This window comes from Haliotis asinina, chromosome 6, assembly GCF_037392515.1.
Source record: "Haliotis asinina isolate JCU_RB_2024 chromosome 6, JCU_Hal_asi_v2, whole genome shotgun sequence".
Lineage (NCBI taxonomy): Eukaryota > Metazoa > Mollusca > Gastropoda > Lepetellida > Haliotidae > Haliotis > Haliotis asinina.
The window spans coordinates 10,071,380-10,088,866 of NC_090285.1; the positions used below are offsets into that span (position 1 = coordinate 10,071,380).

General features: G+C 37.3%; 2 protein-coding genes across 4 annotated transcripts in view; one reads left to right on the top strand and one right to left on the bottom strand.

Annotated features, from left to right (window-relative positions):
* LOC137286290 (malonyl-CoA decarboxylase, mitochondrial-like) overlaps positions 1-9,238 on the bottom strand; it is a 24,941-nt gene extending 15,703 nt beyond the window's left edge. The window contains exons 1-2 of the mRNA XM_067818058.1: positions 9,088-9,238; positions 5,906-6,043 (exon numbers count right to left, since the gene is read on the bottom strand). Of these exons, the coding sequence (XP_067674159.1) occupies positions 5,906-6,043; positions 9,088-9,123 (174 nt within the window). The 5' untranslated portion in view covers positions 9,124-9,238. The remainder of the gene's footprint in view (positions 1-5,905; positions 6,044-9,087) is intronic.
* On the top strand, positions 7,612-17,487 carry LOC137286291 (all trans-polyprenyl-diphosphate synthase PDSS2-like). 3 transcript variants are annotated; one of them, XM_067818059.1, is made up of 7 exons: positions 7,618-7,690; positions 9,181-9,249; positions 12,048-12,185; positions 13,159-13,360; positions 13,717-13,965; positions 14,767-14,919; positions 16,017-17,487. In XM_067818059.1, exons 1-7 carry the CDS (start codon positions 7,677-7,679, stop codon positions 16,167-16,169), a joined length of 978 nt encoding a protein of 325 aa, XP_067674160.1. In that variant the 5' UTR covers positions 7,618-7,676; the 3' UTR covers positions 16,170-17,487. The 3 variants fall into 3 exon arrangements, with proteins under 3 accessions (XP_067674163.1, XP_067674160.1, XP_067674161.1); XM_067818062.1 differs by lacking the exon at positions 9,181-9,249 and having other exon boundaries at positions 7,612-7,690; XM_067818060.1 differs by lacking the exons at positions 7,618-7,690; positions 9,181-9,249 and adding an exon at positions 9,632-10,089.

Below are 17,487 nucleotides of genomic sequence, written 5' to 3' on the forward strand. Positions count from 1 at the left end.
CTGAGTAAGAACTGGTCTTCAGTAACCCATGCTTGTCAAAAGAAGGATTATTGAGGTCATGTGGTCAGATTCACTGACTGGGCTGACACATGTATTGTAACCCAATATAGTAGATTGCTGCCCGTGCTGTTGATCACAACATGAATTTAAACCTGGATCTCCATGTGTTTAAGGCATGGGGTGTGAGTGAGTGAGTGAGTATGGTTTTACTAGGCTTTTAGCAATATTCCAGCAATATCACAGTGGCGACACCTGGAATGGGCTTGACACATTGTACCCATGTGGGGAATCAAACCCGTGTCTTCAGCTTGACAAGCAAACACTTTGACCATAAGGCTTTCCCACTGCCCCTTATGCTAAGAATGTGAGTGTGTATTTCACATGCTGTGTCTAAGTACTTTTCAGATGAAGTTGGCCCTGGGCAAGCATAGGTTGCTGAAGGCCTATTCTACCCCAGACCTTCATCGGCCTACTGAATTAAAAATGTCCTCACTTGACTTTGCAACAACTTCCGCATTTTTTCCATCAGTTCTTGTTCTTTTATTTTGAAAAATAAATTTATTTGTGTCTGTCGCTCAACAACAGCAGACGACTTTTCAAATGATATTTTGTTTCAATAACAGCACACTGTCTTTTCAACTTCAGTTACCGCCCTCTCGCATAGACCTGGGGGGAAATACACAGTGGTAAGGTGAATAACTGTTAACAAAACAACATGACTTGAATAAGTATTATTAGCCCCATGCATTGATTTAGGCACCGCATCAGAATCGGTAAAACGTGTACAGCACTGTGGAGATTATAAATGCTGATAGACCCCTCAAAATGGTGAAAATATGTTGTAAATACTAAACAGTTTGGAGAGGTGTGTTTTTACATCATTGACATGAGTCAAATCATTTTATAATGCGCCAATCAGACTCACCTGGTTAAGGAACAATGCATAATTTTTAACTATCATGTGCCAGTGAAGTAAGGGCGTGGTCTAAATTAGACTGCACATGGGACTAGAAGCTCTACTTCACTCAGAAAGTGTAACCGAACTGTAACACATGTTGCATAGGCTGTGTTCAGTTACCCAACAAGGAAAGTCTTACCCTCATCAGTATACAGATGGAAAAATTAAAACACACTAAAAATACATAATCATAACAAACACTGGGTAGCTCAATAGGAAATTCTCAGTCTCAACACAAAACAAAACTAACAAGCTATCCCAACATTAAACTTATTAAAAAAGCAAAGAACACAAAGAAACTGTCACTAACTGCCAGTAATCAGGGCATTGTCTGTTCAACATGTCTGATCAATTTCTGACGCTGACATTGAGTGAACTGACCTATTTACCAACACTTCCTGGAAAAAGAGGTAGTTTCAATGGCTTTCGTAGAACAGGATGTCACAAGGGGTATAAAAGCATATCAGCTTCAAAATCCTAAACAAATCACTCAGACCTTCAGAAAAAAGAAAAAGAAATACTAGTGTCCCTGTTGTATCTATCTGGAAGATCTGACACCATTGACTCTCTTCTATCATAATTAGCTGCTTTTTTCACCACTTTATCTGATTGTTGGATACAACTAGATAATCGATACAATTTTGTCTTGACCAAGCCTTTGTAATTCGGTATGTCCTATCAAATATGTGTATGAATTGTTTATTTTGTGACCTTGTCTGATCTTACTGCTGCATTTTTACTTTTTGCATAACGACAGTGGCTTGTTATTCCCAATTCTGTAGGTTTCCTTAACTAAAGATAAGCTGCATATTTGCATAAATTTGGAAAATAGATCACCATTATAAAGGTTAATTTTTCGCCTGTCTGATCACCTTTGAAATATAACTTTGAAGACAAATTGGCATGGTTCAAGTTAATCTGTCCAACAGACATACCGTCTATTTCTAAGACAATCTATATATTGAAACATTACATTACAGACTTAATTTGTAGATCCCAATACTACTTTGTATAAATGTTGAAGTTTAATAATAAAAGTCAGCCATTTACAGGGGTTGCCTGCCTGGTTAGAGATTTGCAAAAATTTCCTTTGTGTGAATCAAACTCAAGTCTTTGCGATGAATGCTTTAATTACTCAGTGTTAATTACTCAGGTTGGTTTTGTAAGAGCGCGTGCAGAAATATAGTTATAAATACGCAGCCCAGATCTTTAGCATGTAAAATTTTCCTTACAACCCTGAATCATTTCAAAATGTCTTGCTTTTTCATAATTCAGTAGATCAGAGTCTATGAGTCTCAGAACATGCACACCAAATATTTTTTGCGTGCTTTTGTTAATTTTTGCCATGAAAAATGCAAATTTCTGCTTTAACCTAACACTGTTACTGTGTATACAACATAGCATGAGAAGTGAAAACGTGTATTCCCATGTAGATTAATAATATTAACCATTACTGGTCTAAATATTCAGAGGCAGTTCACTACAAAGATCTTTTGAAAACTGACAAAAAAATAAATTACGCATACATCTGCCAGTAAACAAAGACTAAAAAATGGCTACAAATTGTCCCACATCAGCTAACATAACTAAACCTTTAAAATGACGTAATTTGATGCTTGCAGAGTAGAATATTTGATCATGATCAGCGTAAATAGTACCCAGCCAAGAAATATTATTCGCAGATTTCTGTCACGATATGTAGTAGCATACATATTTGGTTGCCATGTCATAACAATACAAAGCTGTCTAGTCGAATGATTTACGTATGAGCTACACATTGAAGGTGTACAATTATTTAACAACTAATAGCACATGCACGCAGTCAAGTTCCTGCTTGGAAATTGCTTGTGGTCATTCCTATATAATGCGTACACAATCTATTTTGTGTTTGATGAAAGGAAAGGAGGGGTGATTATCACACAAAGATAAAGATATATGAAGGGGGTGTTAGGATTGCATAATTAATTTGTGTATGAAGTTTGAATTATTTAGAAATTTGCCATTACTTGCAGGGGCATTGAACTACAGGCTGGTTTGACTGGTATTTCCTTTGTTTAGGTTTTTCTGAATTTTGTTGATATGAGTCTGTTTAGTTTATATTAGAACAAGTTACGTGGGATCATATGTGACCTAATCAAACTGATTCTTTCAGTGCTCTAAGTACACATCAAATAGGAAAGAATCATGTTGGTGACAGGAAATGAAATACGATAATGCAAATGACCTTCCCTTAACCTGTCTAGTGACCAATTTATACTCTTCAAAAAAAGTAGGGGAACCTGAACTTTGAAGTCTGGTAGAAAGAAAACCCATTGAGGAAAGTTACAATGACACTAATCTGGTGTATGCAGCATCATTTCCCGTTATCACCACATGCAAACACAATGCATGGGAAGCACATGCACGTGGGAGCCTCCTACACGTGCCTGGGGTATCATTATGAATCTTGTTTTTCAGGCAGGTCAATAAATCACTCTACACCATTTTTCTGATAATTTTCTTGCATCTGTGCATGGTTAGGGTTTTCACGGTCAAATAACACACTACTGACTGAAAATTGTAAACCTGAACTTTTCATGTCATACTCCAATCACCTAACAAGGGGGACAACTGAACGAACAGCTTTGCTTTGAATGAAATCCATGTGGTGATGCATTCTCAAATACATCCGTCATTATTGTATCAACATTGATTCAATCCCATATATTTCCCAATTTCGACAATCGTACATTGAAAGTACAGTTCCCCTACTTTTTTTTGATGAGTACATGATCCCAAATCTGCAGCATTTGTCAGTAAATCCCAAAATAGAATAAAGAAATAAACCAAAAAAGACCTTACGTGTTAAACAAGTAACTTATATATCATTGGCTGCAGGACCAGTGAAGAAAAAAGGCTTAATGCTTGGTTTTATAGCACAAGGTCCCGACCAACAACGACTTCGCAACGCATCTCTGTTGTTTATCTAAGACTTAGAAAGGTGTAGCTCTACAAACTATTTGTGTATCGGGATGATACACTGTATGCAATATTTAAGCATCAAGGAATACAAGAATAAAAGCAAGAGATGATTTTTCCCACTGTTTGCCTGGCAACTGCTTTCATGTCCTGACAAGGCTTTCAATGACCTGATAATGCTCTTATGACACAAATCTTAAAAAAGTTGTCTGACATTTAGACCTAGACATAAAGTTTGCCATGCAAAGATATAGAAAATATCATCTGTTTACACGAAAAAAAATCCAAATGGAACTCAGAAGAATCCTTAATGCCTGAAGCTGAGTCAGTTGCACTATCATTCTAGAATTGAGCTGGACTTCGATTTAAAATATCTTACATACCATAACATTCATGGCACACACTGTTCATACAAAAAGTCACTCTGAAAACATTTATCTATATTTTTTATGCCATTTTCACCAATATCCTGTCTGGGACACCAAGAAATGGATTCCATATGTTACATCCTTGGGATTGAGCATTCCAAACTCAATTAAGTTCGTCATTGTTTCCACTGGCATTTTTTACGCCTTGACATTGTGACCGGCTAGCATTTCATGTACCATTCATTTGTAAATTTTTCTGGTAAAGTAATCACGCTTTTCATTGTGAGCGAGACACTTTCACCTAGCAACCAATCAGAATGTATTTTGTATTGCAATGAGTGAGTGAGTGAGTGAGTGAGTGAGTGAGTGAGTGAGTGAGTGAGTGAGTGAGTGAGTGAGTGAGTGAGTGAGTGAGTGAGTGAGTGAGTGAGTGAGTGAGTGAGTGAGTGTAGTTTTACATTGCTTTCAGCAATATTCCAGCAAAATCACGTCAGGAGACACCACAAAATGGGCTTCACATATTGTACCCATGCAGGGAATCGAACACCGATCTTTGGTGTGATGAGCGAACGGTTTAACCACTTAGCTACCCCACCACCCCTGTACTGCAGTGCATCAAACTCCTTAACTTTAGCCCGATGTCTTCCAAAACTGCTATTTTTCACAACACCTAATAGTCATTACAAAATTGTAATCATTTTTTTCAGGAGAAATAAATCTGACAGAAGTAAATAGAAAATTGACCAACAGTCTTTGAATTACAAACCATTATAACTTTGTACCAGTCCAACTCTGTTATACAGAGAGACCCCAAATATCTGGACACACTTGTTTCTGTGTGAATTGTCTGGATAACTGAATGTAAGGATATTTGGATTTCTGTTATCCATGCTTCGGTGCTGACATTGTAGCGGGCTTACACTTCTTGGTTAAAATCATTTCCCAAACAGCATTATCATTTGGATTTACCGATCAAAACTCACTCATTGTCAGATATGCCTACTTATCACCACCAACACCCAGCTGATTTGTCATTAATCTGGATTATCAGACCTTGTCTCCTGTCAATACACAAGGACACTTGCGCTTCACTTCACAAGGTCAGCTGTAGATGAAAGCTTTGTGCGGATAAGCAAGTCAATCTTGTGTTGATTCAGCAGGTTCGTTTGCAAAACTTACTGCACAGAAATGGAAATTGAATATCCTTTATAGATAGACACTTTTAGAACACAAGGCAGTTGATCCGGGTATATGTAGTCACACTGTACCAAATAACGGAAACACTGTTGATCAGGAAATTTAAAAAGCATACCTATTTTTGGTAACAAGTGGAACACATTACACTTCTCCCATTCCTAAATTCTTATACATATATATTTTACAGAATATTCAGAATTTTTAGATAAATGATTCTATTTTGAAAAGCACAAATGACTATTGTTTTTCAGTCACAGAGTTGTCTCTAGTCAATAAACATTTACACCAAATTTGGTGAAGATTGTTCAAGTACTTTTAAGGTAATATTCCAGAAACAGTGGGAATGCTGAAGTCAACTGAATCTTGACAGTATGTCTCCTGACCATCGGGGGGAGACAATCACATTTCCTAACAATAATTTTACCTCTTGAATATGGACACCGGTATCCTGGGCTATGAACGTTGAATCCAGCACTCCGACAATCTGATCGGCAGTGGATGTCATGGTTGCCCATGGGATTTGAAGCACCTTGTAACCATATGGAATCCTCGCATGGACTACCTGCCAGAAATTGAAAGTATGAATCAATACAAACACAAGCCCTGGGCACTGTTTTCATATGTCAGAACTTGCAGAACACGTAATTTGACACAAGGTGATGTTCCACTGTTAATAATACAATTTTATTAGATGAACATTTTATCAATGACATTTCAAACTTAAATGAAGAAAACAGTGATGAATTTAAACAACAGCTGTTGCTACTAGGATATAATATACCGTATAATAATTTGTGTGATTCATTGTTTTTTACTCTGTTTGTCCATCTGTGTCAGTCTCTCTGTTAGAGGTGAAACTGTACCCTCTCACCACAGTACGGTAAATACTGCGTTCCAAGATCTTCAGTTCGATCCGTTTCCAGTCAGTATATGAGATACTATAATAATGCGGAAAATTATGCGGACAAGAGCCAAACCTTAATAGATTTTGCCAAAATGAATTAACTTCTAGACATTGATAAATAAGGTTAAAAAAGGTTAATAACATGAAGGTACCAAATTAAATTTTTGTACTGTACTACAGCATACCTAACTGAAGGCAAAATACTGCAGTTCTGTTAACAGAAATTAATTACTACGATATACTGTTCACCCCTTCTGTTTGTCTGTGAACATACCTGTTTAATGATAAAAACATGAAAACTATGTTCAAAAAGGTCCTACCTTGTATTTTTATCTATGCATTCCAAAACAATCTTCATCACTTTCCAGAACAACATAATGTGTACAAGTCTCAACCTTTATGGTAAATACTTTTAAAATCCAGGTTTAGACATCTGGATAATTGTATTCATAGCAATGAAACTGAAACAACATTGATAATTAAAGATGTTCTATGGACAGACAATATGAAAGCGATATTTCTCTGTAGATCTGTTCTGAAGCAAGTGTTCTAATGATCCTTGCAACTTTTTAAATGCCTCTCAAAGAAGACACATTGATAACAGTTGCACACAATGCACAGCAAAAGTTATGCACTCAAGAACACAGTGTTTCCTGTGTCAAAATGTGTGACACACACTTAAAATACAAGCTGAATAGGGAGAAAAGATTTATTAGTTTTACCTTGACATTAATCATGACTAGTATCACATTCAGTCACCCTCATGATATGGCAAGACAGTAAAGCCTTCAAAAATAGAGGTTGAACTCCGCAAAACATTTGGGAGATAAGTTCTTAATATTCTAAAAGATTTGCTACAGTTCTGCATGGAAGTTTATCATGGGTAGTATCAAAGTAACACAATGCAGGCTGAAGTTCGTGGTGCTCTGAAAGATTTATCACAGTTTTGCCCAGACGTTTATCATGGTTAGTATCGGAGTAATGTTTAAGTTACGGTGACAACAAGAATGTCTTCAAAAATACAGGTTGAGCTTTGTAAACATTAAGGAGATATGTGCTTGGCGCTCTAAAAGATTTACTACAGTTTTGTCTGTATCACAGCAACCCTCAATGACAGTTGATGTATAGACAGGTACATACTATTTAAAATTGCGCTTGTACATAATGAAAATTCAGCTCCACATCCATCACACGTTTGTCTTGAGATTTTTGGAGTTGTAACCACTGAGGCGCAAAGATCATTTTGCACAACAAAACCCTGATTCAAGGCATATGAACACTATAGACTATTATGTCTGCTTTGAGGTAAGAATCTTGTCATACGAATGTTTAACATAGCGGTCCTAATTTAGCCAGATACATGTTTATGAAAGAGTTCAACCTTTCCATTGTGTGTTATTCATAAATTAATGTATTTTCTGATTGACTTTTCATTTCAGATACTTCTAGAGCATTTGTTAGGCATGGATGAACACACTCAATATACTGACTATTCTTAACAAAATAATAGACCAGCTTGTTTGCCAATCCATTCGTTTTCATGAATAAATATGTTTAAACCAATAGACCATACAAAGATACTAAAACTGCAGCTTGTTTTCACTGTGTATCTCATTAAAGTTTCCCAAGTAACTAATGACCAGATTCCTGATGGGCTTAATCGAAAGAAAAGCTGGATAAGATTGGTAGCGCCTTGATTTAAACAGTGACGAAGATGTGTTCGACTTAACACATTTGCACATTTTTCCATATGCGAGCCTGGAACTTGGAAGATGCTGCTATGTGCTGTTCTTTATCCTGCGAATGAACCATCATAAAGAGAACTGTACGAATATAGTTTGCTAAGGTCAACCCTATGCAGATACAGTGAGTTTAGTTGTATGTCTGGGACACCAGAAATGGGCTTCACAAATTGTACCCACATTGGGAATTGACTGTGTAAGTGAGTTTATTATTTTGTCGCCTTTAGCAGTATTCCAATATCATGGCAAGGGACACCAAAAAATGTGCTTCACACATTGTACCATAAGCATGATAATTAATGGGACTCAAACCCCAGTCTTCGATGTGAGAAGCGCACACTTTATCTCTCTGCAACGACACCACAAGTTGCAGATGCTGTCAGACTGGGCTGCTGAAAGATGTATTTCATCAAACCTATATGCTATAGGCTATATAAATATAAAAAAATTCAAGCTGGTAATCTTAATTCACACAGTTTTTATGTACTGTTACTATATAAAAATACTTATCACTTGCAAGAAAAAACGATACACACACAGCAAATGTGGCAAAATACATGCATTATTCCTCTTTGTGAAAAAAAATGCATCAAACTGTGGTGGAAAAAAATAAACTGTCATAATACTTTAGAAATCTTTGCTTTAAGTACAGAACTGCGCCTAAACAAAACAGACCTTATATAGAAATAATTGAGACTCTGACAACAAATGCACTGTACCTGTTTTCTGTTCCCATGCTTATATGATTTACATCCAATAACGCTGTCAAACAAATGCACGTGTGGCGTCAAGCTTTGATTTTCTCGGAACTGATAACGTCAAGTGTGCCTACCTCATTTCCCGGTAGCCCCGTCATTCCAAGAATTGAAATAAACTGACCTACTTTCGCTTTCTGTTTTCATTCGCATTTGATCTTTGGTGACACTTAAAAACTTGAGTAAATATGAAGTCAGTACTTACCCGTGTGATCTTTATTAAAGAGTGAAGCAGAGACATCGTTATCTGAAAAATTTGAACGATATATCAGACAGACTGTTTTGTTTATATTTACAGATTATGTGCACTCGATCTTCTATCAGCTGAGCACACCTTCCAAACCGGTGTTCAAGATATTTGCTTCCGGTAATATTATGGTCGCACTTTCGAGGAAACTTGTGTTGACACGGAACAAGACACTTTCATACTGCTGTATTCAATGAACCATTCTTCGTAAATTAATCGTCTTTTCACTGATATCTACGAAAAAAGTAAAGAAGCTGATCAATATTGGGGTGTCTTCAGGCCTTTGAAGGAAAAGTATTTAACATATAGAGATATTTCATTGGACACCGTCAAACATTAATAATATCAATTTCTTAAATATTTGTGAACGCAGACGATCATTAATTATTTCTAGCTATCATCATCGAATGTAATTTAGATATATGTGGTTAAAGAGCAAATATATTGTAAATGCTTTGATTTGCATGTGGTTGAAGCGACAAAGTTATTTTTAGATTTTGAAGGGGATTCCCATTTGTATGTTTGGCGAGCAAGCATGGCCGCTAGTTTTGTCATCGGAACCATTGAGCAGAGTTCGTGGTAGTCAGTCAAGATGTGCACGTGTTCCCGAAACCTCTTGCGGTGTTTGTCGCTCTCTTTAAATAATGAAATAAAACAGCGTCGTTCAGAATGGAGGGGAAGAAGCAATTTCTTGAGATTTACACGAAACCTCTCAAATGTTTTCATCAGCCCAAGGTCACGTGTGCCGAAATCTTTGCAAACGGGGAAAAGATACGTCGGCATTTGGAGTAGCAGCGAGCCAAGCGACTGGAATAAAGCTGTTTCTAATGCCGAGAAAATAGTTGGTTACCCCACTTCATTTATGAGCCTCAGGTGTTTGCTCAGTGATGAAATTTCTAATGTCGTTCTTCACATGAGGAAACTTGTAGGCACGCAACATCCATTACTACGAACGGCCAGGTAAATCAAGACTTCTGGTAACATTTCAAGCGTTTCATTTGACTGGAGACTGTCTGCCAAAATGTTTTTAAAAATCAAAGAGATATTTGTATTAATGTGTAAATAATTTAAGCAATAATTTATAGTGTGATCATCATACACTCAGCAGTAGAGATAGACTTGAAATTGAAGTATACATACAATATTTGAAATGATGATATATTATGATGTGAATTTCGTCTTATTTAGCATTCTGAGTCATGAAACCAATGAAATAAATATGTTAATCTTCTTTAGATTGTCATTGCAGAAACAGATGCATGGTTGATAATACCCATAACATAAACACCACTACTGTTAATCTTGTTTAGATTGCTGACTACTTGTAGTCTTTGCACAAACAGTTGTATGGTATAAGGTAAACACATAATCACTCTGAGATGTTTTAAATAAACAAGACAGAGACACTGTGAGATATTTAGGATATTCAACTTGTAAAATATTTATTTTAATCTTACAGTTTTCTAAAAGTTTGGCCCTTTTGATTTTCTGTTGGCCCTTTTGACTTTTACAGTTTGGTCCCTTTTCTCCTTTGGCCCTTTTGACCTGTTCCGATATTACCACACAATGTCAAAAATTGATGCAAGACTGAATGCTGAAGGGGTCATTGCAGACTCAAAGTGGAGAGCCATGAGGACTGCGTCATGGCTCTTGACTTATGGGTCGTTGTAGGCACAGGTACTACAGATCCTACAGAAATGTACCCTAGCCCAAATCAGAATATAGAAGTGTACCCTAGGATGAGTCCATTCTGCTCTGTGCCATTTTCTTGATCTGTTGATGTGTCATGTTGTATGAGATAGATACATTGAGTTGTTTAAGCAATGAGCAAGGGACATAATCAATATTTCCCAATGCACAATACCACTGTCAGTTGAACAAGAACAACTACATACAGTTTTGGTTAAAGGTTGCAAAATACGGATACCTCTGACATTTAGGGTACTAGTTGTTCATGACATTCTATTGTTTTTAGGGTACCTATGTTGTATCTGTATTTATACTTAAGCATTAAAAACATAAACAAGTGCATTTTATATATATTGCCATTTGGGGGTCATTTTGTTTGTTGGTATGGTCAGATCACATTTTGTATTTGTGTTTTTCTAACTATTTTTACTAATAATATGCGCATACATATTGCACCAAAATCCATTCATGAGGTTAATGCTTATGGCACTAACAGCCAAAGCAGGTATATTATTACCCCAGATAACCCAAACTGCCTGTAAGGCACTGGAAGGTTATAGTCACATGACATGTCCCACCAAGCACCCATTTTCTGCTGGGAGAACATAGGCAATTTTGAACAAAGTCACTTGCCTAAGGTTAGACCACACATGCTTCGTTGTGGGTCAGGACTAAAGTCCTAGAAACTCTCAGGAGTCAAGCTGCCAAATATGCTGTCCAAGCTTAATATTGCTTAACTTATAAACTGATGCACAGGACCACATGCTACCATTTATTCCCTGCAAAGGATCAGCAGAACAAAGATTACATCCTTTGAATATATTGTCATTTAACATTGGCAAGACTTGAACCTGCAAATAGTAGCAAAAGTAACTACAGGTCATTTTATGAAAAAGGGACTGAACTGAAATACTTTGGCAAAGATACATTGACTGTAGTGCCAGGTAGCAAGTTTTTAAATATGTTTATGGCTTTTCAGGATGGTAGATGTCTAAGACATTTTGAACCCTGTAATAAATTCAGTCTTATTCAGAATCAGATTACTGATTAATGTGTTTTTCTATCTCTATTATAAAAATGATCATAGTTCACTCGTTAAGTACATTTTCCACAAATAAATATAATAAGTATGCTCAAAGCGCTAGGAGATGAGAGAAAGACATAGCTGTAAATTTCAAGGATAGGCGAGACGAAAATTGTCTATTCTGGAGTGTGTTCATATTCTCCAGAGGCTTGGTGTATGATGGTAAACATGGTCTGCAGACGCGAGGACTGATTGTCTTGCTGTTGTCGAAGGCTGCCGGTCCCGGGCCACAGATAGAGGGAAAAATGCTAGAGAAGGACAAAATCACAGGAATATGTCCACGGTAGGTTAGCCTATGTCTTTTTCATTGTCCTTGGAGTTTGACTGTTGTCTTCTAAAGGGTATACCCCGCCGCAACAGGTAACAACTTTTGCGTTTTCAATGATGATAGTTTCTTAAAGAACTTTTTCAGTGGTGTTTGGAAAATGTTCAAATATGAAAAACCTGTTAGGTATTAGTAAGCAATAAACATGTGTACTATTTGTATTTATGTGGTAATTTTGTACAGTGATAACATTTGCAATTCATTGATCTGTTTCTGACTGTTTATGTCCTGTGTTGTTCAGTTTTCAAGGGGAAGATGAATGTTGTCCGTGGTATGTTGACTTGACAGGTCACCTCCTATGTCATTTGTGTGTCTTGAGACAGAAGCAGATCCTGTTGCACAACTGTAGTAATTCTTTGTTGACATGGTTAAAGTACACAATTTATGATTGTCTCAAAGATAGAATGCTTTCATGCGTGCCTTTGGATACCCCAGTGCTTGGGTTGAATAGACCTTATCACACTGATTTTCGTTATGCCATGGAGTTTCCATAAAAGAAGATGTCCTCAGCACCTATACTTGCCATTAGGCCAGAATGATAATACTAGTGATAATAATAATAATAGTGAGACATGGCATGTCAACACACACTGATGGCAATGATGATTGTTCACACTGTCAACTACTAGTTTGTTGAATCAGGAAACAATTATATTCATGACCCCATTCCACAAAGCGATCTTTACTATGACGCTGAGCATGTGTTCACATGGTTAAAGTATGGCCAAAACTGCTTTTTTAATGGGGCATTGGCCACTCTGTTTTGGCTGGAATAGTGTGGCATGAAGCAACATGCACTCATATTAGCAATGAATTCTTTCACCTGGCTAAAGTTTAAGGATATTCTCTGAAATATTGTGTTCTTCACAATAAAGAAGTTGACATCCATAAAAACATTCTTCCCGGTCAATCCTTTATTCACTCCCTCCAGACAAAGGTCGCTTGCAGAGGTCACAGAAATGATCCATACAGCCAATCTCATTCACAAAGGAGTGGTCAACCTTTCCGACCTTGACCCTGTTTTTGATGGGCCGATCAAGGACATGGAGTTTGGAAACAAGATGGCTGTCCTAAGTGGGGATTTCCTCTTGGCCAATGCTTCAACAGGTTTGGCAGAGTTGAAAAACACAAAGGTATTTCTTATTAACGTGTCTGCTATTTTAAATCAATTGATTGGCCTATATAACATCAACAAATTTGAAGTGATCTAAACATTTTACTGCAATATCAGCATGTCATGAAAGCCAGACAAAATTTAACTCTTCAGTTAACCAGAAGAGCCAACACGAGCGAGAGATTGGGTTACTGAAGACCAATACAAACTCAGATCTTCATGGGTATCATGACAGGATACAGTTTGATGGGTTATATTTTATACACCTGTATTACAGAGTATTTGACTCCTGAAATTCAATTGCTCATCAAGACTTAAAAAATAAACTCATTAATTGATCCTTGTAAATCCATACAAGTTCCTTTCATTTGGAAGGTAGTTGAAACCATGTCAAGTGCAATTGGAGATCTGATGGAGGCTGAGTTTACAGGACTTCGGGATGGAAAAGGAAATCCAGCCTTACCTTCCTCTGTCACATTCTCTGATTGGTTAAAGCAAACATTCCTGTCATCTGGCAGCCTACTGGCCAAAAGTTGTCAGTCATCAATGGAACTTGTGAAACATGATGACCATGTACAGAAACAAGCCTTTGAATTTGGGTGCAACATGGCATATGTTCAGCAGGTTCGTACTAATTTCATCAGACATTCAAACGTATGCAGAACCATAACTCATGTTACGACCAGTGTAATATCACCGATCTCAAAGTTAAGTCTGTCTAACAGTCCTAAACCCTCATTATTTGCCCAGATCGTTTTGCATTGCAAAAGCCTTAAGCAAAGCATCCTGAGATGTGTCTCTAGACTAGGATCAAGGTTTAGTCTCTATAAATCCATGAACCACATTATTTTCCCGTCTGCTCACCATTTTCACAATGCTAATGAATCTTTTGACATATGGAGTAATGATCTGGTTTCAGTATAGGATGTCTGCAACAGATTTGGTAGATTTTCCTCTGATTTTTGTTTGAATCTTCCAAAACACTGCATCATTATAAACTGTTTGGTTCTGTGAAAATAATATATTATTAGAAACTAAGCATCATTCTTCTGAAGGTTATATGACGTAATTGTAACCTTTGAGGATGCATTGGTAATTTGTTGTTAAGACAGATCTCATTTTGTTCAAGAAACAACTAGAGAGCATGTATCCGCTTCTGTTAGAGATAAAGACACAAGTAGTGCAGCTGATGGTGTATCTCTACACTGAGAATGGGTCAGTGGAGTAGAGATTTGGTCACAATATAGTCCTTAATGTGACATGTGTATATATCTGATCACATACATGCTGGTCTCAAGGTCAGAGTCTACTTTCATGTGCTCAAGACAAGAACAAACCAATTGCTAGTTTTTTTCATTCTACAGTAGCGCTTTGGGTTCTGTAATTCTGAAACAGTTCTTATATTCTTTGTTTTGACCAATGCAGCTCAATGAAGACATGGCACCATTCCTTCACCCTGAGGAATTTCTTGATCAGCTCACAATGGTTTCGGCTCCTGTCATGAAGTATGCAGAGATTCATGGAGTTGCCTCCCTTGACACATTCACATCGCCTCTCAGCTCTTCTGATAGGAAACAGGTGAGTAATATTGATTGAATTCTGCACAAGTCTTTCAGCCATGGTGTAGCATACAGAAGCAATGGCACAATGGATAAAATAAGAAAACATGTGGATTTGTATTTTTTAAATAGATGTGTTTTCATTTATTCAGGGTACTATGTTTCATCCCTGTTGATATACAGTGAAACCTGTCTAAACCGACACCCAATGGGACTAAAATAAAATGCCAGTTTAGACATGGTACTGGAGTAGACAATGACGATCAACTTCCAACATGGCTGCCATTTACACTTGTTATTCTCTGACACGTCCCTTGCTTGAAAACAGTTAATGGAATTCCCCTGTTTATAAAGCATAACCGCAGTAATCCTGCTAGCATTTGATTCACTTCACTAACTTCATGATTATTTTGCATGCCAAGAGGCGTGTCTTGGATACAAGAAACTTGACTGGACTGCTCACACCAATGCCAACTTAGAGTGTTTGATTCACCATGAAATCGCTACTTCCTAATTATCTAGTTTGCCAAGAGGATTAATTTATGTATTGGAATATGGGTCCTTGATTGGACTGCTCGTACCCATACCCGTAACCTGGCATAGACGGTATTAGAAAATGTTTTAATGATCATAACATAATTGTAAAATGGCAAAAGTTTCTGTCTGTTTTGACAATGTACCAAATTGGACATGTGCAGATGTTGGCAGGTGTCACTGTATAAATGTGGAAGACTCAACTGTTAGTCAACTTTGGATAGTTGAAGTGATGCTGTTAGTTATTTTACCGTTCTTTGACGACTGGTTTTATAATATATACATATTCTTCATACTCCTCATTGTTCTCGTCATGATATGGCTGAAATATTGCCTATGTGACATTGAATTATAACTCACTCACTCACTCACTCACTCACTCACTCACTCACTCACTCACTCATGAGGATAATTTGCTTAGCTGATATCTTTAATGTCATGTGATCTGTGGCATGACTAAAGCTGCTGTTTCTTGTGAATGGATCAGATATATTCATTACAACATTAGCCTTGAATAATCAGGGCTGTTATCTGCTGTTAATGCACGATAGATTACATTTTAATTTCCGTCTGATGTTTCAGATTGTGTCTTTGATACAGTCATCCCAGGTGCTGAACGAATGCCTCACGTTGTGTGAAGAATATGGCCAAAAAGCTATTCAAGCATTAGACATTTTCCCCCATTCTGATGCCAAGATGGCACTGGTCAATATTGTTGAGGCAGTTATGAAATAAGTCTGAAGATTATATTATTGTCGCCAGATCATTGAGTGTCATAAACTTCCACATATGATCCTTGGCCACAGGATTATTGTTCAACATGGCTGCAAATGTGATATTTACTTCCAGTTACCAGTCATTCTGAATCCTTGTTCTTATATGTTCAACACTGTTTTGCTAGATCAGCAGCACAAGAGAGAACCCATGAAAACCAGTGCAGGTCATAAGAGGTGGCTGAAAGGATTAGGTGGTCCGACTTGTGGACTTGGTTGACGCATGTCATCATAATCTATTTGTGTAGATCAATGCTCATGCTGTTGATCCTAGGATTGTCTGGTCCTGACTGTTGTGAGTGAGTGAGTGAGCGAGTGAGCGAGTGGATGCAGTATAGTTGGCAGAATGCCAGCAATATCATGGCACCCAATAAATCCAGTAGACCAGAAAACTCAAAGATTGATAGTACGGTTGACCAACCAATCCTCAGGTCTTACAACCCAGAAGTATATAAAGTGTAGTGGGTGGTCAGACTTGGTGACTTTGTTGATTGGATGTCACTGTCCCCTTAGCAGCCGGAATCTTTGTCAGTGATGTCTATCACTGGATCATTCTTGATGCTGTCATAACACTGAAGCACAATCCATGTTATCCCTTAACCCTGAAAATCTGTAGAACCTACGGACCCAGAACCTTGAACATGACAAAACTTGAAGAGCCCAGGGCCCACTTGCACAGATCAATCTTAGCACCACGACTGTCTGAAGCCAATGTTGAGGAATGGAACTTACAATCATTGCAGCACTGAGATCACTCTGTGCAAGTCAGCCCTGGTCAGAATGTGTAGGCCTTATATTTTGATAGGCAAATTACTCTTGGTTGTTGGGGATCAAAAAGCTGTTGGCCAAAAGGACCTACAGAAGACAAAATCGTCCTTATTTCATGATTCCTATCTCTCTACCACTGGAACTGTAGTTGGGTCGAACTTATTGTAACAGCTTTTTCACTCTTTCGAATATCAACTACATTAAATTGTAGAGACAAAGGTGAAAAATATACTTCTTTTTTTTTCCTATTTCCGACGGACGTATAGTGCTGGCTTGATTGGTGAATATAAAAGCTGTGACATGAGAGTTAGTTGACTTGAGAGAATCAACTCTTTTGAGTGGTATATATACAAATGTGATTTAACTGTACAGAAAATTAAATTGTGTCCATAGGTTCATAAATGTAATCATGGGACAGTCTTGAGAAAAGCTTGTACAAACAATCATGTTGAATGTTATGCAGATATTCAAAACAATGCTGTGTCGCAGATTTGAATAAAATAAAATTATGA

Coding starts and splice junctions, on each gene's coding strand:
- LOC137286291 (XM_067818060.1), top strand. CDS start 9,722: ATGTGCACGTGTTCCCGAAACCTCTTGCGGTGTTTGTCGCTCTCTTTA. Junction 12,186..13,158: donor ATCACAGGAATATGTCCACG/GTAGGTTAGCCT, acceptor CACTCCCTCCAG/ACAAAGGTCGCTTGCAGAGG. Junction 14,920..16,016: donor GCTCTTCTGATAGGAAACAG/GTGAGTAATATT, acceptor CTGATGTTTCAG/ATTGTGTCTTTGATACAGTC.